The sequence below is a fragment of the Callospermophilus lateralis genome, chromosome 8 (assembly GCF_048772815.1).
Source record: "Callospermophilus lateralis isolate mCalLat2 chromosome 8, mCalLat2.hap1, whole genome shotgun sequence".
In the NCBI taxonomy this organism is placed as follows: domain Eukaryota; kingdom Metazoa; phylum Chordata; class Mammalia; order Rodentia; family Sciuridae; genus Callospermophilus; species Callospermophilus lateralis.
In genome coordinates this window covers 99733165-99760598 of record NC_135312.1, presented here as the reverse complement: position 1 = coordinate 99760598, position 27434 = coordinate 99733165, and the positions used below count along the sequence as shown (strand labels likewise).

General features: G+C 32.5%; 1 protein-coding gene across 3 annotated transcripts in view; it reads left to right on the top strand.

Moving 5' to 3' along the window:
• Positions 1-27434, top strand: part of Grid2 (glutamate ionotropic receptor delta type subunit 2) — a 1419378-nt gene that overhangs the window by 244788 nt on the left and 1147156 nt on the right. For all 3 annotated transcript variants that reach the window (XM_076864706.2, XM_076864707.2, XM_076864705.2), the window contains exon 2: positions 21473-21628. In XM_076864706.2, coding sequence (XP_076720821.1) covers positions 21473-21628 — 156 coding nt within the window. The remainder of the gene's footprint in view (positions 1-21472; positions 21629-27434) is intronic.

Below are 27434 nucleotides of genomic sequence, written 5' to 3'. Positions count from 1 at the left end.
AATTGTATTTTCTTACTTTGGTTGATTCTTTTCTCAGACTTCTCCTTCCTCTGCTTTTTACATGACTTAATTGTACCTTTTTCTCAAAAGTCAGCTCATAGGCTTTTCTTCCACACAATATTCTTTAATTTATCCTCAAACTCAGAACCCCTTTGAATATCTGACTTTTGATTCAAATATTTTATGTGGAACATATCACATTTTCTTATGTATTCAAAACTATATAGGTCTGTTTTATTCTTTTCACAGTCTATATACTCAGTAAAGCCAATAACTATGCCTACATCATCTAATATTTGGGTTGTCTTCCATATAGGAAAAAAAAACCTTTTTAACAGTGAAACAGAATTAGATTAATTTCAAGTAAGGCTAACTTTTAATGCATCATAGTCATGAAAATGTAATCTATTATGATAGAAATTACTCATCAGTATTGTATACAGAAATGTAAAATACAAAAACTGATCAAGGAAACATTATTGTCCTTAAGAAACAGACTTGTAAGGTCCAAAAAAGCCATATCACCACTACTTTAGTACATGATAATATGTTGATAGACACTTAATTACAGTTGGAATACTTTTTTAGAGAAGAGAAAGGAGACAATTTTGATTAGATGGATGTGAGGTCAGTTGAGGTTGTAGTTCATTTCATTGTGAAGCTCAATATTAGAATGTGGTTCAGCTCTCGAGTTCCAAATCATATCTTCTGTAGTTCACATGTAGTGGTGGGCTCTAAAATACAAGAAAATATGAAGCAATCCTCTCCGAAAGAAGTTGAGGAGGGTCATCTGTTTAAAAGAGGAAAGGACTGTAATTCTGATCAATATCTGAGAATAACATAAATTTAAGAAACAAAAGAATCTCAAATATTCACAAGGCAAAGAAACTTAAAAAATGGGGTAAAAGCACACATTTGAAATGCAAATACTTGATTTTGATGTATGCAGTAGATAAGGTAATATAGTCAAATAGTTTGAAACTCCATATTTATAAAGTATGCATTTTTCTATTACAAGGACACATATATTATTTCTTATTAGTTCTAAATATCCCTGAATAATCTGTATACTTGTCATTAAAAAGCAGCAATGGTAGCTCATGAACGAATACATCTACTAATCTCATGGCAAATGATATTCATTAAGATATTGTCCTTGGAGTGATTAATTTTTGTGCCTTGATTTTTTTATGTTAACTTTTAACTACAGATGTAAAGATGGTTTAGATAAGGAATATGGTTTTGACATATTCTTTTAGTTGCTCTCTCTCTCTCTCTCTCTTTCTACCAGGGATTGAACTCAGGGGGCTCACTCACTATGCCACATCCCCAGCTCTTTTTGTATTTTATTTAGAGACAGGGTCTGGCTGAGTTGCTTAGGGCCTCACTAAGTTGGTGAGGCTGGCTTTGAACTCTCTATTCTCCTGCCTTAGCGTCCCTAGCCTCTGGGATTAAAAGTGTGTACCACCATGCCCAGCTGTTAATTTTTTATTTTTAAATGTATAATTATGTTAATTGTTACATTCATATTAGTACATCGCAATATATTATAAAATTATTAATTTCATGGTGATAATTGGTTAGGGAAGATTCTGAAACTAAGGTTTCTTTATAAGAAATACCTTCAGACTGGAAAAAATAAAAAATATATATAAAATTATTGAATCAGGGCTATAATAGCAAATCAGGACTATTTATTGTTATTATTTTTCACCCCAAATATTTTTCGGTAGATTATTTTTTGTATAATTCACATGTCTTCTAGGAGGCAGAAAATTTATATATTTTCCTAATGTATATGATAATTTAAGAAAATGCAACTATTATATCTCACAGAGCAACATTTTAAAGATTTCCCAAATGCAAATTTTATCTTTAATATATTTCATTTCTTAGTTACAACACTTATGCTATTACATCATCATCTCTCTCACTATCTGCTATATACCTAGCTATTTCTGTATATATTCATTTCTGTAATTAGTTTATACATTCTTCACGACTGGAATTTGAGTGCTTTTAGGGCCCAGTAAGTGGTATGATGTCTAGCATATGTATCAGTGCTGTGTACCAAGTGCTAGTTGCTCTCAGACACTAATAAATTAAATATTATGGATCATATTTTTTTAAACAGAGATGATTTAGTATAATAATTTGCTATTACTATGTAATGAATTCCCATAAGCTTTGCTGTTTAAAACAATACACATTGGTAGCTTCTACAATAAACCTCCTTGTTTAGATTCAGAGCATATTTGTGTATTCAAAATTCTATATGTTAAAAATATGGAATTTTGTGACAAGGTTCTCTCATCAGGATACTACAAAAAGGAAATACAGGCAATTCTGGGCTTTTTTTTACCTAAGCAATCTCTGTATTAAACTTAGGAAACTTTAGAAGCAGTAGAGATCTATATATTCTTTGCAGACTCTTCATGGTTTTAAAGACCTAACATGTTTGAGTAAACCTCGTGGATATGTCTTTGCATATACAGTTATTTAAGTGCATTATTTACTTAATTTCAGGATGTATGTATAATGGAGTTTCAAATAAACATAAAAACATATTCAAGGGGTTTCATATCAAAGTGTCACAATTTCCATTCTCAGAAAAAAAGAAAATCCAGTACCTTGTCATTACCATTCAATTCAAGATGGAAAATGATACCATGGTCATTATTCTACATAGCACTAACACTCTAATTGTATTTAGAGGAAAGAAGAATAAAACAAAATTTGCCAACAATGAAAGACAGGGAGCAGAAAATTGGATGCCAGCACATACAATGAAAACAGTTTAAGACAATAGGATGTATGTTAGGTTGACTGAATCTGTTCATTCTCCCATCAACAGTGAGTATGCCTCTTTCACAGTGGTAGAAAAGCTAGAGGAAGTTTCTGTTTTGTGAACAGCATGTTGAGTAATTTCTTTGAGTCTTCATGCTCTTTACTGAACATTGAGATATTTTTCCACAGAGTGAGTGGGGTGAAGAAATTACCTTATCATAGAATTATAAAACCATGGTAAATAATGTAAAGGAGTAGTACAGATATTTCACACTGCAGACAAAACATTGGAAGACATTTTATGTAAGTTGAAGAGCAAAATAATAGATAATGCTAAAAATGTGACAAATGATACATTATTTTTGGCACATGCCACATAGCTTCACTCAGAGTATAGCCAGCATATGGAATGCTGGTGCACAGTTGTGAGTGATATTCACGCAGTGGTTGGGTAGAGAAACTTTCTTTTAAAAGAGGTTCAATCTTAGAGCACTGTTATTGAAGTGCTGTCCAGTCTATAGACTTATTTCATTGACATTAACATTGTTACTCCCATTTAGTTCCCTATCAGGCTCTTTTATTGATTAAATGTTCTTTTTATAAGTAGTTATAAGTGCACTAGCTTTTCATAATTTGGGAGTAGATGAACTTCAGGAGCTCTTGAATTTAGCTCTCTACATCTGATGGGTTTCTAGGTATTCATTTCTAGGTAAGATGCTTAGCATCTTCTACAGAAAACCTCCTTGTATCAGAAATCTATTTAACTTTAGTAAGTTATAATTATTTATCCTGCTGTAGGTCCTAATTTGAGAAGGTCCTCTGAAATTTGTTAAGTATTTGCTCAAATACATTTCTAATTGAATTTAGAGAAATAAAACAAAATTTTACTATGGGTATGGAATACTCTTAGAGCGTGAAGCTTCTGAGAACATTCTTTTCAACTTTTTAGTGTCTTACAAATTTTATCTATGAGGTGGAGTCAAAGATAAATAAAGTTGAAATGTTGATCCGTAGGCAACGATTTTGATTCAATAACTTATTATACATTACAACATTTTACATGTCTTACTAAATTATCAAAATTATGATTGGTGGTAGCTTTTAAAATATTTAATCATAAAATCACATTTTCTCTATTCATTCAATAACTGTTCATTTCCTGATATTCATCAAGTACTTTTCTTTTCACTGGTAACTCAGGGGAAATAAAGCAAAAGAAAAAAAAAGCAAAAAAACAATCCCTTGCCTCATGAAAATTGCATGCTAGAGAAGGAAAGGAAATAAACAATAAGTGAAGAGCATATGGAACCTATGAGATGGTGAGATTGTACTATGGAGAAAAATAAATCAGGGAAGGAAGAAAGGTAATTGAGGCAGAGATGATAATTTTAAATAGATGACTCAGGAGGAATTCACCAAGAAGGTAAGCAAAGACTGAAAGCAATGGAGGAAGTGAGGCTGATGTTAGTCTGTGGGAAAGAGCAACCCAGGCAGAAGAGGAGGATCAAGACCAAAAGGTGGGAGCCCTCGGTCTGCACTGCAGGAAGGGCAGCACAGAACTTAGATGTCAGTGAGCCAGGGCTAAGTACTAGGATATGAGGTCTGAATTTTTTTTATTGGTTCTATTTAGTTATACATGATAGTATGTTCCATTTTGAAAAAAAATCATACAAGCATGGAATATATCCTATTCCAATTAGGACCCATTCTGTGGGTGGGCATGATGGTGACATTCACTTAGGTATTTTAATATATGTACATAGGAAAATTATGTTAGATTCGTTTTTCCTGTCTTTCCTGTTCCTATCACCCTTCCCTTCCCTTCCCTTCCCTTCCCTTCATTCCCCTTTGCCTAATATTCTGAAATTTTCTTCTTCCCCTTATTGTGATTTAGCTTCCACATATCAGCAAAAAACATTTGACCTTTGGTTTTGGGGGATTGGCTATTTCACTTAGCATGATAGATTATTGGTGGGACTGCAAAATGAGGTCCAAAATTAACAGAGGATCTTATCATGGAAGATATACATGCCCCTGGGAAGATTTGGATAGATTCCATGGGTGTGTTCAGAATTCATTCCAGGCTGCCTGAGCATACCAGCTACCTTTTGCAGTAATATCTGGTCTCCTTATATTGTCTCAGATTTTTTTGTTACTTCTTCAGATATATGCTACCTTTACTCTTCTGATGTTTCTGAATATTTGGTTTTGGCAAAGGAAATAAGGAGCCTACACTAATTTTTCAATTTTCCAGAACCTCAAAGTATAAAATGATAGTTTCAAAATATGATTTGAGAGGTAACTGTTTCAGAATGGGAGGAAATATTAATTTATCTATCCTATATATTTGGGTTCTGATAATTTTCAGCTTCTATAAATATTGTCAAACTATAAAAGGAAGCACATGTTTTTTTAATTTATATATGACAGCAGAATGCATTACAATTCTTATTACATATGTGTAGCACAATTTTTTATATCTCTGGTTGTATACATAGCATATTCACACCAATTTCTGTCTTCATACCTGTACTTTGGATAATAATGATCATCACATTCCACCATCATTAATAACCCCATGCCCCTTCCCTTCTCCTCCAACCCCTCTGCCCTATCTAGATTTCTTCTATCCCTCCCATGCTCCCTCTCAGTATCCCAGCCTCCTATATCAAATGAAGTCAGCCACCTTATATCAAAGAAAATATTTGGCATTTGGATTTTTTGGATTGGCTAACTTCACTTAGCATTATCTTCTCTAACTCCATCCATTTACCTTCAAATGCCATGATTTTATTCTCTTTTATTCCTGAGTAATATTCCATTGTGTATATTTGCCACATTTTTTTAATCCATTCAACAAATTCCTTATGTTAGGTTTTAACCTTTTATACAACTGTACATATCTATAGATTCATTGACAACCCAATTACAAAATCATTACTTTGAAGATACATTAAAACCCAGCACTTCAGGCTTTAAATCTTTGATAAATAACTTGATAAATAATAATTATGTGATTATGACTTTTTAAAGAGGTCAGGTGCTATCTGAGAAGGATGGGGAAGCAGGTATCCCTCACTATGTGTAAGGGGAACTTGGTTACAAGAAGCCTTTCAGGGAGGGAGTCAGCACCACGGGAAAAGAGGTGAAGGAAAAATAAACGGGGAGAATGGAAACTTAAGGTTCCTTAAATATGAGCAGAAACTTATCTCAGACCAGATTTTAATGAATGCTAAGTCCCTAAATAGATGATGATCACTCTCAGGGGTGTTAGATCTTTAACTTCTCCTTTAATCGCTCTTTCTTTGAAACCTAAGTGTACAATGACTGGATAAAAAGCTTTAAGAAACATCAATACGATTAAAGAAATTAAAGACCAGAATGCAGACCAAGAGAAACAGTCTGTGGTTCATTATATCCTCCTTTTATAAGACACACAGGGCAAAAATATAGGCATAAAGCCTAACAAAGTGTAGTCTTTTACACCAGTAGTTTTTAAATTTTAGTATGCATTGGAATCACCTGGAGAGATTGTTATGCAGAGGTTGCTATACCCTACTCTAGTTCATAAGTAATGCTGATGCCATGATTCTAGAGGCTGTTATTTTGAGAAACACTAAACCTAATTTTACTAAGTCATACCAGTAGCCTTGCATTAAACAACAACAACAACAACAAAAAAAAAATCTCTACCTTGGAACGTACATTCCTTAGGTTACTATATCCTCAGATGGTTAACAGCATTTCTTCTCATTGGGATCCAGAATTCTTACAACTACTGGATTCTTTTTCCACAAGTGACATGTGAATTCAGATGGCAGAAGGGAACAAATACTCAACAGACACTCCCCCAACTCTTCAACTCTTATGTTGGGAATGGTGCATAACCCACTGCTATTCATACTCCTTTAGCCAAACTAAATTGCAAGAAGGCTACAAAATGTTATCATTATTAATTCCATCTCCTCATACCCGAGGTTCTAATTCAGTACATCTAGGGAGAGGTGCTTTTAAAAGCTCTATCATTGTCCAAATTATACAGCCAAGTTTCAGAACACTGGTTCTACAACTATAGTTCAACAAACATGTATTGAATGCCTGTTGTGTAAAAGATAAAGATTATGTATTGGACACTGGGAAATATCAATGATGATGAAAACTCCAACACTAACACTGTCTTTTTGGACTTGTAGCCTAAAGAGGGAGGAGATAAACACAGGACCATCCCACTAGGATAATTCTTTTTAAAATGTGTTGAAATTGTTGTCAGTTCTTTATCTCTTCTTCACTCTTTAATCCATTTCAATCTGGCTTCTACTCACACCAGTTCCACTGAGACTGATTTTATTAAAATAATCAACATTTGCGTGTTACCAAACACAGAATAAAGATACTTGTCTGTTCTCATATGGCTTATTTTCTATCAAGCTTTTCACAGAACTTTTCATTCCTATTTTTAAAAAAGGAACTCTTGAGCTGCATTGTGGCTCAGTGATTGAGTGATTGCCTAGTATGTGTGAGGTACTGGATTTGATCCTCAGCACCACATAAAAATTAATAAATAAAGTAAAGGTATTGTGTCCACCTACAACTACAATTTGAAGATTTTTTTTTTTTTTGCTTTTTGCTTTTGGGATTCTATTCTTACTTGGTTTTCCTCCAACATCAATGTGGGACCTTTTACTCCATCCTTGATTGTTCTTCTTCTAAACTAAAAGAGACTTGGCTCTTGGATTTGTTTTTCTAATCCTGTTCTCATCACTTGCATCATTTCCTACTGTGATAATAAGCCACATTGGGATTGCCATATATTGGATAGTTCTCCAATATATGCCTGGAACTTACATATCTTTCTCTTAAATTCCACATCCACATAGTTAATTGCCTACCTGACTTTTCTACTTGCACTGTAAACAGACTTCTGAAATACTAAAGGGAACTTTTTTTTTTTTTTTTTTTGGTACCAGAGATTTAATGAGGGACACTTAATCACTGAGCCACATGTGCAGCTCATTATATTTTTGAGACAGAGTCTCATTAAGTTGTTTAGGACCTCTCTAAGTTGCTGAGGCTAGATTGGAACTCGTGATCCTCCTGCCTCAGCCTCCTTAGTCACTGGGATTATAGGCATGTGCCACCATGCCTGGCCAAAAGGGAACTTTTAATTCACTTCTCTGATTGCCAGTTATCACCATTTTGTAAAATGGAACCTCCATCAACTCTGATCAGGGAACTGGGAATCTCTGTATAGCTGAAGAACAGACACAATGACACAAGTCCTTAGGATTCTGGGAAGACTGTAGGGAGTAAGATATTGGATTTCAAGATTTCTCATATACAGTGACTATAGGTTATGTCAGGGACCAATTCATGACTGTAAGTTAAATGAATGTAGTTGATATTGGGCAAGAAAGCTAAGAGCAAGTCATAGTATCACAGATTGGTCATTAACATTTATCCAAGATAATGGTAGGACTCAGGACAGAAAGAAATATTCTGAACTAGGTTCAATGTTATTAAATAAATTTTGGTCAACTAACCAGGTTATAGTTAGAGACAATGATAAGAAGTTTAGAAGGCGGGATAGTCAAATGGCAAGGGTTTCAGAATAGATTATGTTACTCTGTAATGGAGAAGTAATGGTTTATAATTAAGGAGCAAAGAAATGTTAATTCTTTTTTTTTTAATTGTAGGAAAGCCTGTTGTGTGGAAAAATAAGTCTCTAGTTGAAAGAATTGAAGGGAGAGAAAGATCCTCTATAGAAAGTTAGGGTTTATGGAAAGGCAGGTGCCCTCTCTAATGGAACTGAAAATATTAATTCAATGTGCTTACTTGGAAATTATGGGCACAGAGTGGAAAACAAGAACATGTACATGTATATTAGGCATTCCTCACAGAAAGTAGAAGCAGAAAAAAAGAAACAGAAAACAAAGAGATGGTACTTGACCAAAGAGGCATACATCATTTTGGGCAGTAACCAAACATGCTAGAAGTGAGTCATGATGCGATTAGCTTCCCTGAAAATCTCATTGGAATCTTACAAGGTTTCTTACATTTTTTTACTAAGCTACAAGTAGAATATTGGGATAAATTACTGAAATTTTTTGAAACCGAGCTTCTTAATTTTTATTAAAAATGTGATCATACAAAGATACAACCTCTTAGGTCAGGTTTCCTGAAGCTTTGGGTGAGTTCTTTAAAAAATTAGAAGATATAAAGAGAGTAATTTTTAAAATACAGGTAACATCTTCAGAAGTATGTGGATCTTTCAATTTTGCGACTATGATTTGATGTAAATCGTGAATGCTATCTGCAAACACCAAAATGGATAAATGAGATCAATTTAACAAATACCTATCTTTATAACAATAAAGCAAAATTTTAACAATATATCTTATCAATTTATTTTATGTGTTTTTTTAAAGGAAGAAAAACTTGTTTACTTTTTTTACTGGAAAACAGTATTCCTACTGGACATATTTTAACTTCATACATATTTTTCAAGTGTTTGATAAAAGACCACAATGTTTTCCCTGTCTCCTCTTCTAATATGACCCACAAGTCATGTAAATTATAAACTTTTCCCCATGAGTTTTTTTCTTTTACTTTTTTTCTTCCAAAGAGAGATATACCATGCATTTTGTGAAACTGTGTTAGGAAATGACACAGTATGAAGGCATTCCATGGTCTCTCTCTCTCTCTCTCCCAACCCCCTTTATTGCATGTAATCCATAAAGTTCTAGACTTAAGTTCTATCTCCTTTATTTTCTAAAAATGTGATCAGGTCTTACTTTTCTGATTGTAGTCTCCACATCTGTAAAAGGAGGATGATGAATTTTAAAGTCTAAAAATATCATTGCTTATTTCTTTTTTCTAAAGAGAGAGAGAATTTTTAATATTTATTTTTCAGTTTTCGGTGGACACAACATCTTTATTTTATTTTTATGTGGTGCTGAGAATCCAACCCAGTGCCCCGCACTTTACCACTTGAGCCACATCCCCAGCCCCTCATTGCTCATTTCTTAAGAATAAAACTTATGAGGCAAACAAAACAAACAACAACAACAAAACAAACAAACAAACAAAAACAAAAACACAGCTTTAGCCGTGTTTGCAATCTGTTTTTGTCTAGGAGATTACTAAAATTATACTTAAAACTGATTTTTCCTAAATATTTGATTTACACATAGTTAGGCTGTGATTACCCCACACATTGTTTTAGTCAGTGTTCTCATCTCTGTGACCCAAAGACCTGACAAGAACAGTTTCAGAAGAGGAAAAGTTTACTTGAGGCTTAAAGTTTCAGAAGTCTCAATCTGTAGATGGCCAGTTCCTTTGCTTTGGACCTAAGAGGCAGAACAACATGGCAGAAGGGTGTGGGAAAGGAATGCAGCTCAGGACATGGCAACAGGACACACAGAGAAAGTTTCACTCAGCCATGTCAGAATATATACCCAAAGAGTCATTCCCCAAAAGCTCATGTGTAAGACAATGCAAGAAAGTTTAGAAGTGAAATGATTGGGCTAGGAGAGCCTTAACCTATTCAGTAATCCTTTGAGAGGGATTAACTTGGAGGTAACTGTAGGCAGATAGGTTGTGGCTGGAGGAGGGTCATTGAGGGCATCTCATATATAAACCATAGCACACATCTTGAAAGATAAGAAAATAAAATCCATTTTATAATCTCTTGCAGCTAATAAATATTCCCAATTCCCATATTTCTAAGGAAGCTCATGTCCTATTTGTGAATGTTGATTCTACAGTTATAGTAGAACTCCTCTTTTATCACTTCTCATGAAGTATTTTGTAGAACAAACCCCTAGCAATAGTATGCTGCTCCCTAATATAATTCTTTATTCAGTATATGGAACAGTTAGCACATAATAGAATAATACATGTGAAAAAAGCTTTAGCAGATATATAATAAGATTTTCAGTTTTGCTTGATAATGTGCTCATGAAATAATGAGGAAGAAAATTTCAAATGATTGCAATTAAAGAAACCATAGGTTTGTGATTTATATCAGCAAGGTACCTTTTCCCTGTTTGAAATTTTCCTCATGAGGTATTGGTTTTCTTTAGAAATGAAACCGTATGGTGTGTGTGTGTTTCACTACTAGGGACCGAACTCAGGCATGCTCTATCACTGAGATCTGACTCTAGTCCTGTGCATTTTTTATTTTGAGACAGGAACTTGCTAAATTGCCTCAGTTGGTCTCAAATTTGCTGCACTCCTTCTGTCTCTGGAGTCATTGGGTTACAAAAGTGTATAACCATGCCCAATTTGCAGAAGATTTAAAGTGCTTAATTTCAAGCAATTTATAAATTAAGTCAATTCAGATAGATAAAGTTCAGATAGATAACATAGAAAAAGTTATATTTGATATTAGACGTGAAATTACATATGTTGAAGACAAGCTGAACTTCATTGTTTGCATGTTCAGTGTATTTGAGTCTTCTAAGAGCTTAGCATTCACACTACATTTTTATAAAGGCATATCTTTTTTAAAATATTTTTTTTTTTTTTAGTGGTAGTTGAACACAATAACTTTACTTGTTTGTTTGTTTGTTTATTTGTGTGGTACTGAGAAACAAACTCAGGGGCTTGAACATGCTAGGCAAATACTCTACCACTGAGCCACAAACCCTCCCCTAATATACAGGTATATCTTTGATATATAACTTCACCTTCAGTGATATATATATCAATTCTCACACTTTTTTAATGAAAGTTTCAGGTGGTATTAAAAATATATAGTAAATTGTTACAGGAGGAAAATGTTACATCTGTTCTAGTTCTAAAAATATCTGCAGCTCTTCTTGGTGAACATACTTTTCAAGTATCTACCTTATTGCTTTATTTTTTAATGCAGCCTATCAATTTGAGAAGAGTTTGAATTGTGCAGTGTTTAAAGAGTCTATTCTCAGACCACTTCTTTTTGTTCTTGCCATAGCAGTTAAGTTTGCACTGCTGGGATGTTGCTTCAGTTAGGTATGTGATGTAGTGAAAGGGACTGCAGCAGAGAATGCAAAGCTCTGGATTTCTTCACAAATTCAATAGAAAAATAAAAGAATTTAAAAGAATGAAATTATAAGAGAAAAATCTAGATTATCTAGATCCTCTAATAAATAACAAATTATTATCTGGTCCTCTAATAAATAACAAATTATTCTTATTTAAAGAAATGGTCTTTGAATTGTTTACTCACCAACTAACATCACAATACATAAGCTATTCTGAGAGGGTCTATGATCACACATGAAATGACAGTTCTAAAGATGAGCCTCCTTTTATGTTCCATGTGGAGGACTCGACTAATCTGTTCCTTAAGCAGCCTGCATTTCCTTTTCTCTACAGATTTCTAGAAATTTTTCCGCATAGTCAGATATTTCAGGTGACAGTATTATCAGTTTAAATGTGGCTTGGGGTACTAGATAATTATGCAGGAATTCCAAATGAAATGTGATTTCAGTGTTATTAGGCAGTAGGGCTGAGGAAAAGGCCTGTTTTGAATGAAATCACTTTCTGAATTTGATTTAGTTCATGGTATAAGGAAATGTCGCATTAAAACATAAATCTCCTCCCTTAAAACCTCTAGTGACAGTCATTGAAAATTTTGCTTATTGGTTCAAGATGTGCCTTTCTTATTTTATGAGAGTTTATTTTAATATATTGAGGAAAACTGATGATTTAAAGGTGTCTGCTATACTAAAAATGTTAGTTTCTGACTTGAGCCAAATATAAATTACTTAAAATATACTTACAATATACCTTCAAGTACTTATACATAATCATTTTAGATATCTGTGTGGAATTTTCCTCCTGTTAGATTTTTTTCTATATTATATCATCATAATTCCCTTGGTGATCTTGGCAATATCCTCTTTGAACTTGATTATCTATCATTAAAACATGAATGATGCTTGCCTGTAAATTAGATAATTATGGTGGGTGGAGTGGGAGTTAATATTTTAATGTACTTTGAACTCTGAGAACAAAGTGCTAAGTAATCATGAGACTTTGGGAGATGATGAACCTGTTAGATTCTGTACCTGGTCATATTTGAATATTATGGACCTAAGTAAATAATTAAAGACCTTAAATATATAAAATCCATGACTATGACATTGTTACTGTGTCAAGATCATTAGTCACCAAAGGTGAATAAAAAGAACTCCTGAAAAATTAAAAGGTTATGTCTGAATCCAGCACTGAAGAATACATCACACGTGTGTGTGTGCATGTATTTATAACAATATTGTATATATATATATGTGTGTGTGTGTGTGTGTGTGTGTGTGTGTGTATAATTAGAATTGATAAAATGATTTTGAAATAAATACAAAAATTTCTCATTTAACCTGATGCTTAGAAATTTTTTTCAGTTAATGTTCTTTTTATATATTAGATAATAATTATAAAGAGATTTAAAAATAAAATCTGAGACAGAATATGCAAGTATTTTGGCTAAATTAATGACTAATATTTTAGTCTAGTGTAACTTAATTGTGGTACCTGTTACATCTAAAAACAAAACAACAACAATAACAACAACAACAAACAGATTTAAAATAAAACTAGTTTTCATTAAAAAAATTCAGAAACTTTTTATAAATTCATCCTATCTAATAAAAATTTATCTAATGATAAATTGATAAAGAGATTTAAACCTGTTTATAATTTTAATTTATAAAAGTTTTATAATAATCATGAAACTAAAAATATAGATATCATTTAATTGTAGGAAATTTGTTTAAAAGGATATAATGCCTAATTTAAGCTCATAGATTTTAGGAAGTTTACTTAGAAACTGAGAACTGTAAACTTTGCTGCAGTTCTTCCTAGCTTAGGCCTTGAGAAGGTTACTAACGCTATTTTTCCCTAAGGGTTATCACCAAAACTGAATGACATAATGCCTGTGCACCACTCAGTGCAGTGTTTATTAGTACTAATAAATATTAATTGCAATTGTTAGTATTTTATTTATTATTAACTAAAGGGAAATACAGCAGAGCACAATATTCTCTAATTGGGAATAATATTTGCTAATTGACATGCACTTGATGTGTATCCAACACTTCCTTTCCCAGGGTTTGTTATTGTTTTGATTTATTTCACTAGGCACAGTGGTAGTGAAGGGTTAGATAAGATGAACTGACAAAAAAATGTCTCTTGATAAAAGGAAAATGAATTCTGAAAACTCTACTTAATGCCAGCAAGAATATTAGCATAGAACATGTTACAAAATTTTCTGTGGAATGAGAAAAGATTGCTGAAAATGCTTGAAATATGGAAGTAATTCTTGCAAGATATTTTAATGCAATTAAATGTTGCCAGAGCAGAAAATTACATATATATTTTAATATAAATATAAATATATATATACACATACACATATATACACATAAACACATATGCATATATAATCAAATATACTTATTGAAAGCAAAGTGAGAATGCCAGAGATAGGTGAGCGAGAAATGAAGGACGGAAACCAGGCAGAGATCCACAAAAAGGTTTATTTATCAAAGCTGACAAATAAAGGCCATCTCTCTATGGAGTGGAGAGTGGCCCCTAGATGTTTAGGTGCTGAGCTTTTGTGAGGTAGAGGTTTGGAGTTGTAGCTGTGAAGCTGTGGGATAGGCTCAGGGTGCTTGCATCAGAACTAGGTGTGTGTAGGGAATCTTTTCTCATTCCACAGAAAATTTTGTAACATGTTCTATGCTAATATTCTTGCTGGCATTAAGTAGAGTTTTCAGAATTCATTTTCCTTTTATCATAGGATTGGCTTAGGGTAAATGGCACACGGGGCTTTCCAGAGTCAAGGGGTGGTGTCCTCATGGGATTGGCTTAGGGTTATGGTGCCATGGGGTAGCTCACCAATAAGGGTAGAGGGATTTGAGTACAGGAAGTACAGGAAAGCGAAACTTATGTCAGTTAACATTTAAGATGGCTTCTCAGGTATTAAATCAAGACCCTATGCTTATTATACATGCATGTGAATATATAATAAGATATAGACATATAGCAACATGTCCACAATTTCTTGACCACCGTTTTAGTAATATTACACTGAAATACTAGCTTGTCTGTATGCCTAAGAATAGATGCTAAATGTAGAAAATGCTAATCTCATTTTGTTACAATACCACTATTTTTTCCAATTTTCTAGGAACATTGAACCTACTTAACCTTTTTATATTAACTGAAAGTAATATGGGGATGAAATAAAGCAAAATTTGATTTTTACAATATTTAAATGTCTGTGATTATTTGTATTTCATTTGAGATGCATATATAATTTCCACTGGCAATAGTGTGAATACCCTGTGTAGATGAAAAATGTTATAAATCTCTCAATTTGGATATCTATACACAGTGAAATTAATGTATATATGCATAGTACATTGTTAGAATTAAATAAAAACCCACTTGAGGATAGTAGCATCTAAAATGGTAAGGATATATGATGATTTAACAATTCTGAATAGTTCTGCAGAATTGTAAATCCTACTGTGACCAATAAATTGCCCATAGACAAAGACTTGTATTTTTTCCTTCTTTTAACCTTCTACTTTAAAATTCTTGAAGCTTCTAAATAAAAGGAAGTAAATTTTATATAAGAATTGTCTGTGCTTAGGATTTTACTTTGAATCATAATTTTAACTCTTTTAAGCCTTATAATTAATTAATTTGATATGTTAATCACCAGAGTAGTAACAGGTATTAAGTATATGAGTTTGTGCACACACATACACACACACACACACACACACACATATTTATATGTATGTATGTTTACATATAAATATATGTGTAGATATATGTGTGCATAGGTGTAAATATATTTATGTACAATTAATATATATGTGTATATGTGTGTATGTATATATAGACATACACACACCACATACACATATGTATGATGTGATTTGAAGGTAACATAATATGGTAGAAATGAAAAAAGCATAATATGGAAGAAATAGCTCCCGACTTGAAACCAGAAAACCTAATCTACACTACTACTACCATATATTACACTACTATCCCTTAAATGTTTGGCTGTGTAATTTTAGATAAGATGCTTAAAAATTGTAACTTTTGAGAAATTGAATGTTTTTGTATATTATCTCTATAATTCATTTGAACAATAGGCTTGTGAAAACCATCTGACTCCCAATTTTCATTATATTATCAAAGCATCCTAATTTTGATATGATCTGCTTCAACATGTGTGTTAGACAGCTTTCTGTAATTGTAACAGAATACCCGAGAAAATCAACTTATAGGAGGAAAGGATTATTTTGGCTCACATTTTCAGAAAAATGTCAGTCTACAATCACTTGACTCCATTATATCTGAACCCGTGGTTGAGAAGAACATCTTGGCAGGGAGCATGTGGTAGAGCAATCTTGTCACTTTCTGATGGCCAGGAAGAAGAAAGCAGAAAGCAAAAGAGAAAGGAAGGGACAGATGACAAAATACACCCTTCTAAGGGTGCTTCTACTGACCTACTTTCTCCAAGTAGGCACTACCTCCTGAAGTTTCCAAAACCTCCCAATAGCACATTTACTGATTAATACATCAATTGATTCATCCTTCCATGAGGCAATAGTCCCCATGATGAAATAATTTCCCAGAGGTTCTGCCTCTCTATACTGCTACATTGGGGATCAGGTCTTCAGCCCATGAGCTTTTGAGGGACATTTGAGTTTTAAGCCATATCATCATGCAATAAATTTCAACTGTTTTGCTACCAAATCATTTGTTAATGAACAAAGTAGCTTGACTGATGATTTTTCTGTGTGTTGAGGAAAGACTGATTAGATGGATAGATGAATGGGTTGTTGCATGAATGCATGTGAATACATGGAGACAGAAAATGTGAAGCAGAAAATCCAAGAGAGAGAGAGGGGGGGGGGGAGGAGAAAGCACAAAATGAATCAACTGTTGATTTCAAAGCATATTAAAGATTCAAGTATGTAGCAACTATGTTACTTTTAAATGAAAAGATTTTGTTGTTTTTTCCATCTTAGATTAACTACCATGAAGAATTTATGTATTTAGACAAAATTAAATGAGTAAGAAGTGAACTTTGTGCCTTAAAAAAAGATAATATCTTTTATTTTATTTTCAACAGAGAATTCTGACCAAAAGTGTTTTGGCCAATTGTTTTATATATGTCTTTCTAAATAATGTGGCTTTCAGTGCATATTAATTGTGCAAGAGAAATGTTGACACTTATTTGCTTTCAATTTCTAGAATGATTAATTTAAAAGTTATTTGACATGTTAATTACATAAAATGATGTAAGTAGATAGTTTCAATAATTCTATTAAAGATGTGATAAATTTCTTTAAGAAATATAAAAATATCAATATTTTAAGGGGAAAAATGACCTCAATGGAGACATTTTCTTTTCTCTACTATCTTGCCAGCTAAGCAATGTTTCCTCCAATTGCCTATTATTTGTATATGACACAAAATAATTAAATAAATGTTCAAACTAAAAATAAAGTGTATGATTAATACCTTGCTAAATAAGTGGGTTCTTCTAGAGTCATGATAATGCCTGTGATAAATTCACATTTAAGTACATTTGCAAGTCTACTTTTGTTTAATTTTACTTGGAACTTGCTTATATATGAATATAGGAGTCCAATTTTATAAAATTATGCATACATTAATATAAGCAAAGTTTAATCAATGAATATTTTCTTAAATATATTTTAGTTGTAGATGAACACAATACCTTTATTTTATTTTTTATTTATTTTTGTGTGGTGCTGAGGATTGAACCCAGTGCCTCACACATGCTAGGCAAGCTCTCTGCACTGAACCACAACCCCAGTCCTCAATGAATATTTTTGAGTATATAATAAATTAAAGAGTTCAAACTCATACCCATAGTTAATGACCTTTCTAATATACAAGAAGATAAGTAATTATGATAGCTTGCATTTAAAGACATATATGTATACCCACCTGTGTGTCACCATCTTTGTTGTAAGGGTTAGATAACAACTTTATTCTCCTCCCATGAAAAAAGCAGACTACCAACCTCTAATAAGGGAGATAACTAGTTATAAAGTGGTATAATAGTAATATTTTGGAGCTACTGTTTTTTTTTCCCGGTGTTATTGCTTAATTATTCTTCCTTGCAGTTTGGCCAGTAGGAAGTATATATAAGGTATAATTTGTTGATTGAATACCATGGGTGTATGGAAAAATAATTTCATCTGGACAAGTCTAACCTGATATTTTTCCCTCAGCATTATAAAATAAAAGTGACAGTAAAGTATGTTAATAAAAATGCCTTGGAAGGAACTGCCTATTGTGTTTTCATGTTAGTTACCGAGTTATGAATATTCCATTTGAGAAATTATGGAGTTAAAAGTTAAGAGTTAAAAGTATTTCTAGGGGCTTGGATTGTGGCTCAATGGTAGAGCTCTTTCCTGGCATGTGTAAGGCCTTGGGTTCAATCCTCAGTGTTGCATATAAATAAAATAAAATAAAGGTCCATTGGCAACTAAAAAAATATTTTAAAACAAAAAAGTAAATCTAGGATATCTGATGTTGAAGTACACTGACAATATGTGTGTGTTAACCCAAAGGGTAAAGAGAGGACATTTGTGTTCCTGCTGAAGTGCATGAAATATGAAAGGCCCTTCATTTCTGAAGTGCTTCCTGTGAAACATACCAGGTTGTTTTCAGAATGCTGGCTGTCTTTTGGGACAAAGCCAAATTTAAGATGAGATTTCATAGCTAAAGAAAAAAAGTAAATAAATACTGGGATTGGAAATGTTGGCTGAGATTTCTTGTCCTTGGGTTCTGCTGTTTGCACTAAGATGAACTGTTTCTTCTGTGTGCTTCCTTGCTGTTTGCAGAAAGATGAACAGTTTCTTTTGTACATTTTTTCACTATATCTTAATTCAGTGCTGAATTGACTAATTTGCTATCATTTCTGCTGGTTTCTGCCATTTATTAAGCCAGGTTTTAATGTTTAAGGGAATAGTAAGTGTTCTGTCAGACAATAGTAAAATACTTTCATTAAAAATGTATTACCAATATTCAGCCAGAAGTCCCCCAACACCTCCTGCTATAAAACAAGGTTGATTACAGACCCTTCTTCAAAAAGACCCATTTAGCATCCAGGACAAGCTGAAACATCTATATAAACACATATCAGTTCTCTTTGAATAGACATTTTGGTATCTGGTTTAAAATGAATTGTTTACTTCAGCTCCAATTATAGGAAATGTATATCATACTTCCTAACATATTGCTAAAAGGGTTTGTGTATCTTACTCAGATACTATTAAATTTCAATGTAATGACTGATCTCTATTTGTGTAAGAATTATCGCATATTAAAATGAGTCTACACAAAATGATTTAACTCAGCATGATAGAAAATCTAACATATTGTCTAAATATTTTTATAAAATCTTAGTCTCAAAACTATAATCCTATCTGTGTCAGAAATGACATGTTACATAAAAAAACCTGTCAATTTATCCATCTGATTATAATACTAACATATTAATATTCTGGCTAGTAAATATATCATGTAATTTGGAAGCACTCTATTTATATGTCAATTAAGAAATTATGCATTCCATTCTCTCACAGGTGTAGCCAAGGACAGTATATATAGAAAACAGAAGGCAATAGTGATAGATGGCAAGCCAAAGTATTATTATAAAGCATGCAAATATAAAACCATGATGATAAAAGAAAGTTAGTTTCACACAGTATGTGTCTTAGAAATCACCTTTGCATGGTAGGGTCATCTCAGGGTGGAGAGGTTAAGTGTAACCTGCTGTCCTCATTGAGCCTGAGAATTTCAGCCTTGCTTTATCATGCATTGATTCATGCATTTAGTAACATGATATATTGATATGTATTTCCCTGGAAAGCTTGGAGCTTCTAAATGTATAATATCAACAAAATGAATAATTTAAAAATGTGTGCTTGCTTAGAACTGGAAGTTAATAATACAAGGAAACCATGCATGGTCAGATGGTAAAGAGTTCCTCAGGTTTGCAATAAGTTCAAGCTGTGCATAAAAAAAATAAATCCTATAGGTACAATCCTGAAAGACTGTATCCCATAGTGATTTAGAGCAAGAACATTGGAGTGAAGGAGGCTGATGCTCTGGCCCTTGTTGTGGGACTTTTATTTCATTTGGCATGTGGCATTTCTTGCACTGAAAATTTCCATGACTCACTAGTAAGTAGTATATTGACATAGATATTACATAATTATTTTAAGGATCAAATGAGCTACCGCATTATTAAAAATCAATGGAAATTTTTAAGCACTCTTTAAATTATTCTCTGCATTTTATTATTTTGTTGTATATATTTGAGGTATAGGCCTTGATATTTTTATATTCATATACATATACTAACTTTTTACAGTTAAATTCTATGTGTGTATGTGTGTAAGAGCATCTAAAATATACTCTCTAAGCAGTTTTTCAGCATACAATACAACATTAATTATTGTACTCATGCTGCACATTACAACTGTAGACTTGCTTATCCTACATAACTGCAAATTTGTTCCCTCTGACCTACATCTCCCCATCTCCTCACTAGCCACTGTTATTGTTCTGTCTGCATCTATGAGTTTGACTTTTTAGATTCCACCAACAAGTGGGATTGTATAAGTATTTTTCTTCCTGTGTCTGGCCTATTTCATTTAGTATCATGTCCTCCAGATTCATTATTTTATTTAAAAGAAGATACAGATAACATTTATTGAGAAATTACCTTTTTAATTTCAATGAGTTATTTACAGTTTGCACTTGGTATGTGTAATGATCTTTACAGATAGATATTAGTTTTCTTAGATTTTTACAGAGGATGAATGTGGGACTTAGAATTTGAATAGCTCACACAAGGTCATAGACTTAACGAGTGGCAGAATCAGAATATGAGATCAATCAATCTGCACTTAGAACCATTATGCTTAACCAATATGGTGTGGACAACCAAGCACCAAGTAAAGGTTAGCCACAGTGCTCATCAGTATGATTGTTGTATGTGTATGAAAAATGTCCTTGCTATTCCCTAGGACTTAACATTAGTTCTTCTGGAAACATTTCTCCTTCCCCTCAGTTCACAGATTCATGTCCCTAAATGTTCTATAAATATCAATGAGTTTATCACTATACACGGTAATAAAACCCCTGTTCAAAAAGTGGAGCAGATAGGGGCCACGGGGGAGAAAGAAATAAAATGAAAAGAAAAAGGAATTCAGATTATAGTTTTGATTCCTATATGCTCTGTAAATGGGCCTTCAAAGTTTTTCTTGATTTTACCTCCTATTATTCACAAATGCATTCTTCAAACTATGAATTCCTAAAGATCTTGGGATACGAGACATTCCGTGCATTAGCCTATCCTGCAAAATGCTTTTGTACCTATTATATTGTCCTCCCCCAGCTGTCCCTACAATAACACTTTGATGTACTATTCATCATTTCCATGTGGAAGAAGTGACTGTGTTCCTGCTCAGTTATCATGCTGCTTCTGTACAGTGTGTTCCAGTAATAAATAAAGTGCATGCTGTACGTGAACGTGTATGTTATTCAAATCATAAGTCTCTGTGGCATATTTCCAGAGGTCATGGCAGAGTATTTATGTTATTGTTTAATGGTAACACTCACTTCTTTCTAGGAGCAATTTTTGATGAATCTGCCAAAAAGGATGATGAGGTGTTTCGCACAGCAGTTGGTGACCTAAACCAGAATGAGGAAATCTTACAGACTGAGAAAATCACATTTTCAGTGACATTTGTTGATGGCAACAACCCTTTTCAAGCAGTTCAAGAAGGTAAGTTCCATTGTTTGTTTTTGTTGTTTAATTTAAATAGCAATGAAATGAGCCTCACAAAAGGCCATCCAAAATGAACATCAGTTTTGCATCTTTGCTACCAACTGTGGTGTTGCTTTCCTCCTAGAGTGCTGTTTTGTAAATGTTAATGCTGCATTCCACTTTCATCAGAATGTAGAAAGTTGTGTGTGTTTTTTTAATTGAACTATCATATGAAAATAGACATAATTATTTACAAAGTTTTGTGGCATTTTTATGACTTTGATGTATATGAAACATACTTTTAAAATATGACTGTCAGTATTTTTACTTTGGTCTTCTCTGAGATAACTACCACCTTGAGTGTTGTTACAACTTGCAATGACATTTCCAGTGTACTCATGACAAATGCATTGCTACAAGGAAAAACTTTAGATGCTGCATACAAATCAAAGGCTTTGTGCTGGGTTCCTAACATATTGACCTAGGCTATACTTTTTTTTTCTCCTTCTACAAATTTTCAAATATTAAAGAATTTTCCTCTATTTTCTCTGTACATGAGTGAATTAAAAGTTTTCAATGTAAATACAAACTTTTTGTTTTATTGGAATGGTCATTCCAATTAATGAAAATTTTGACTGAAACATCTTATACTAGTGGAATTCTCTGTTTGATACTGTTAAGAATCCAATTAATTGTTTAGCTACCTCTTCAGTAAAGTGCTTATTGTATATGAAACTATTTGTTTCTAATTGATGTGGTCTGAATGTGTTCTTGCACAAAATTTTATATGGACACCTAGTTCCTGTGTGGTGGTATTAAGAGGTGGATTATTTGGATGGTTGTTAAGTCCTAAGGGCACTGTCCTCATGAGTGGTGTAACTGCCTTCACAAAAGAGGCCCAAGGGAGATTTTTGTCCTTCTGCCATTAGAGGATACAGCCAGAAGTTATTATTTATGAGTAGGAAATGTACCTCACCAGACATCAAACCTACTGATCCCATGATCTCGGACTTCCAGCCTCCGGAACAGTAAGCAATACCTTCTGTTATTACAAATTACCCAGTATAGGGTGTTTTGTTATTATCAATACAGAATAAGTCACTAATCTGTTTTATATTTTATTGTGATTCTATAGTTAGATTAAGGATAATGGATGCAAATTCATTTAATCAATTAGTTTTATTAAAATTTCAAATATGATTTGGCAATAGAAAAGGAAAATATCACACTTGCTATGGTAAAATTTGGCAGAGAATTTATTTCTTTTGAGTCAAACATTGAAGGGATATGAAAAATAAACCTAATTGTCTTAAAAATATGTTCTTATCATCTTCAATTATATCTGTTTGATATGCAGATAACTTTCATTAAACTACATTTTGATCAGTAGCACTGGCTATTCTTAAAATTTATGTTTACTTCTGTCAGAGAATAAATACAATGATTTTTGGTCTAAAGAATTTTTCTTATTAATTGTATACAGTGAAACAAATATTATTTTGTGAAGTTAACAGAGTTGTTTTTAAAAAGTCATCTTTACAACCAATAGGAAAATATAGCTTAAAAAATATGATGAAATTTTAAATTTTAATGAGTAATATCAGAGCCAAAAATAGATTAAAAAAATAAATATGCAGTAATTTGTATTTTAAAATCAAAATTACCCTGGAAATTTGGGGATTCAAATAATGAATATGTTGATAAATTTTCTATGGAAACATTTAGAAGTTGTCCAGATTACTGCTAGAATTCATAATGCGATCTGCAAAATTTAAAGAAGACAAATGATAATTTTAAATATATGTATTCTCTGGGAAGCATGATATTCATTTTTATGTCATTCCTATGATTTCTTTCTAAACCATACTTATTTTAAATGAACAAAATGAGAGCAGGGAAATCATTAGGACTCATTGATATATCTTCTGATTACATTAGTTTTAGCATCTCTTCAAATGGCTAAAACATCCATGGTTTTAAAACTCTACCCTGACTGAAAAAATAGTAGAAGTTAAAAAATGAAGGCAGCACAACAGGTAGAAGGGAATTATAAAATCAGAATAAATTTGTTTCTTACACTTTTTTTAAAGACTATGATTTAAAAAGTGAAGATAATCTTTAAAAAAAGTATTTTTTACATGTTGTTTCATGTAACCATCCTACTGCCAGTTACTTCTAGAAACAAAAATATCTCTCAAAAGAAAGATGTGGGTTGGAAAGAAGTTGGGGCACTAAAAGTAGATTGAGACAGGGAATGTTTTCCAGATAGAGACCACTAGGTATTTGTGGAGAAGGAAGAGTGACAGCTTGCCTGATGGCTTCTAGTACTAATAAGATGTTCTGGAAGAAAATGGTTTGATGGTTTGCTCTGAGTAATGAACCTGAAATAAGTTCTAGGCAGCTATGGAGATCATTTGTTTCCCCATTAAGTAGCAAGAAGGATTTTGCTTAAGTTGTGAAGTAAAAAAAAATAATTATTATTTTAGAGCTTTTTTGGTAACACATTGGTTTGGAAAGAAAATGTTCAGTTTAAAATAGAACAAGAAACAATTGAAAATTACTATTTTTTAAAATGTTTTGAGGAAGTAATTTAGGAGATAATCTTAATCACCCAAGATTGTCAATTTGCCTAATTACTGTAACACAATTAAAATCTACAAAGGAAACAATGTTATAAAAAAATCAGCTTCTTTAAATTTCTTTTAATTCTAAGGAGAAACAAAAGGTTCAAGGATACAATTATAACTAAATGTTTACACATAAAGCATGTCTAATGAACTTATAGAAAATTCAAGGTTTTGGTTTTTCTATTTATTTGAACTTGAGAGACTGATACTTGAACAAACAGCATGATCAAACATATAGATATTTGGTGATAATAACAATAAATAATAAGAATCAGTGAAAAGAAATATAAAAAAATTAGTCATATGAAATCCTGGATTCAGTTTATGGTTAGAATCTTCTGACCATCCATATTTAATTTTCTACAATCATTAAATAAAAGGGAGGTATTTACCAGTTAACATCCTACTTAACCCAAGGACAGGATTGATATTATAAATTTTTTTATAGCTTGCTTACAGTATATTTTGAATAATGATAGTTCTCATAGATGAGTATCTAGAAAGTGATGTTTCTGTTAAAACACAATTCTAATGTTCCATGCTCTGGAGGTTTCTTTCTTCCTCTAGAACATATATGAAAAATGGAAAAAAAGGAACAATTTTGAGTTATTTTCAAAGTTATAAGGGTAGTAACTGTAAAGGTGGAAAATTATTTGAATACTCTCACCATATGGATGAAGTAATTGAGAAACAGAGAAGTTAAGTAATACTCATGAGTATTTTTATGGTCACTATGGAAGTATGTAGCAGAAAAGAACTAAAACAAGAGCTTCAGACCACTGGTCCAATATTTTTCTTGCTACATTTAGTATTCAACTCCCTCCCAGACACACACATGATAATTTGTTCTCAAACTTGAATACACACACATACATCCTCATGAGATAACAGCATGTTCTAGGATTTGAGTGCTTTGAGGAATGGAATGGATAGACAGTTTACATGTGTTGATATTTATTTGATGCAAACATTTTTATGTTCATGGCATAGAACAGTAGAAAATTTTCAATCTGGGTGATAAACACCAGTAATCAAAATATGTAAATCATTTTTGTTCTTTCAGCTTTGGATTTCTTTATCTGTAAAAGATGAATTCAGAACATAAGTGCATTTTTAATGCACTTTCATCTCTCTGGTTTTGTGATTTTTAGAATGCATTTGCTGAATTAGAAACATATAGAAATGGTTATTATTTAGTTTATCATTAGGGAAGGTTTCACATTCCTGAAATTGCTCATAGTTCTTCTGTGACTGACTATAAAATAAATTAAAAAGATTTATGATACCTATCTTTTGTTTTGCTATTTTATCAGCCTAGTCACCACAATGAAAATAACTCATTAGTATCACCAGAATAAAGAAAAGGCCTTTTTCTAGTTCAGTGGACCTAGACCAACTTAGTTATTGCTAGATTTATTTTTTCATTTCTCTCTTATAGATCGTTTCCTTTGTGGTATCCATATAGTATATATAGCATAGATATATAAATGTTTGATGTAAAAAACACTGTGGACTCTACTGAGAAGTAGCAATTGGTTATTTTGTTAGGGCTTTGCTGCAACCAACATACCATGGCCTATGGAAGGTGAGAATTTATAAGAAAGCCAAATCTAGAAAAGTGAAGAGAGTGCATTTGTAATAGTGTCAGGTTGGAAGGTGAAGACAGAATGAATCCAGTGTAATCTTACATGAACTAAATTAATCAGGGAGAATATAAAATATCATGCAGTGATATTTAATGGTAAAATTCAGCTAAACATTTTGGAATAATTGCTCTTATTTTAGAAAAACACCTAAAATTGCAATGCATAATATGTATTAAGGCAGAAGTCACAAATGATGTTATTTGAAAGAAAACATATCATAATTATATTTCTTTATGTTTTATGAATAATGTTGGTATAATTAGCCATGTCAGGCATATGAAAATTGTCCAGTTCTTCTAAAATATTAAAATTTGAATTAGCATATTGAAGTATACCTCATTGAATAAAACTCCATTGAGAAATCCAGGGATGATGGGCATTCTCAGTTGGATTTGACTCAGATTTCTTCCAAAATGAAATGATTGTAATTTTATGAAGTACACTTGTACAACAATGAAATTGTTTCCATTTTTTATTTATGACACCACTCTCACTTGTTTATAGTCATATTTAAAAGACACATATATCCATTTTATATGTGAATATGGGATGACAGGCAAATAGCAGAGCTAGAAACAGTGTAAGGAAATCTAGCTAGAAAAAAAGCACTTCTCCAAACTCATCACCATCCATTGTGAGTATTTCTGGTGCCATTGGCTAAATCTGAATAGTCTCGTTCAAAGAGGAAATAAATGTAAAAGAATGATTTATGTGTCTGCACTACTTGATACTTTATTGCAGGGCTTAGTCTTATAATTTATATTCCTCTCTGCTTTAGTAGGACATTTTACTGTGGTACAAATCTGCTAATTCTAAAATTCTTAAATTGGTGTCTGCATTTTCCTAGTTTAAGAATACAGCGTTTATGTCTCCAGATTCTCTGTGTTTGTGGGCCAATTTTAATAACGCAAACTCTAGTTTCTTTTGTGAATTGTCTGATAATAAACTAAATTGGAGAATTTAGTGATGCCAGAGACCAAACAAAAAGATCAGCCAGGTTCAATTTTGCTAATTCAATTATTTGCTTCTCTGTTTACTTTTTAATTTTTTCTTTCTTTTCCCACATCAAAGTTAGTTAATCTTTGAGCCCTAGTGTCTAGCCCCAATGTTCTTGTAAGTCCTCCTCAGATACATATGTGTAGTGTAGAAGGAATAAACTAAGCAATTAACTTGCCTTTTCCAAATACTTGCACATTAAGAGGGATTTGAAATGTCTGTTGGGCAACTGGACTACCTATTTTCCCCATTGGTCTGGGACATTTAGCTTGGTCATTTCCCTAGCAATCTCTTGAGAAGTCCTTTATCACTTTTTCTCCCTGTCAGCCACATTTCCACAACTGATCAATAAAGTCTGGAATCCACATCTGCCTCAAGTGTGAACGTTAGTACTCATTATCAATGTAGTATTAAAGTATAAATAATTCTACATCTGTTAGAGACAAAACCAACATGCATTCCTTTAAACATCTTATACAAGCCCTTTCCTTGAAGATTTGCCCTGTAGAGGAATTAAGATATTATATATTTGAAATTTAATTTTGATCATACTCA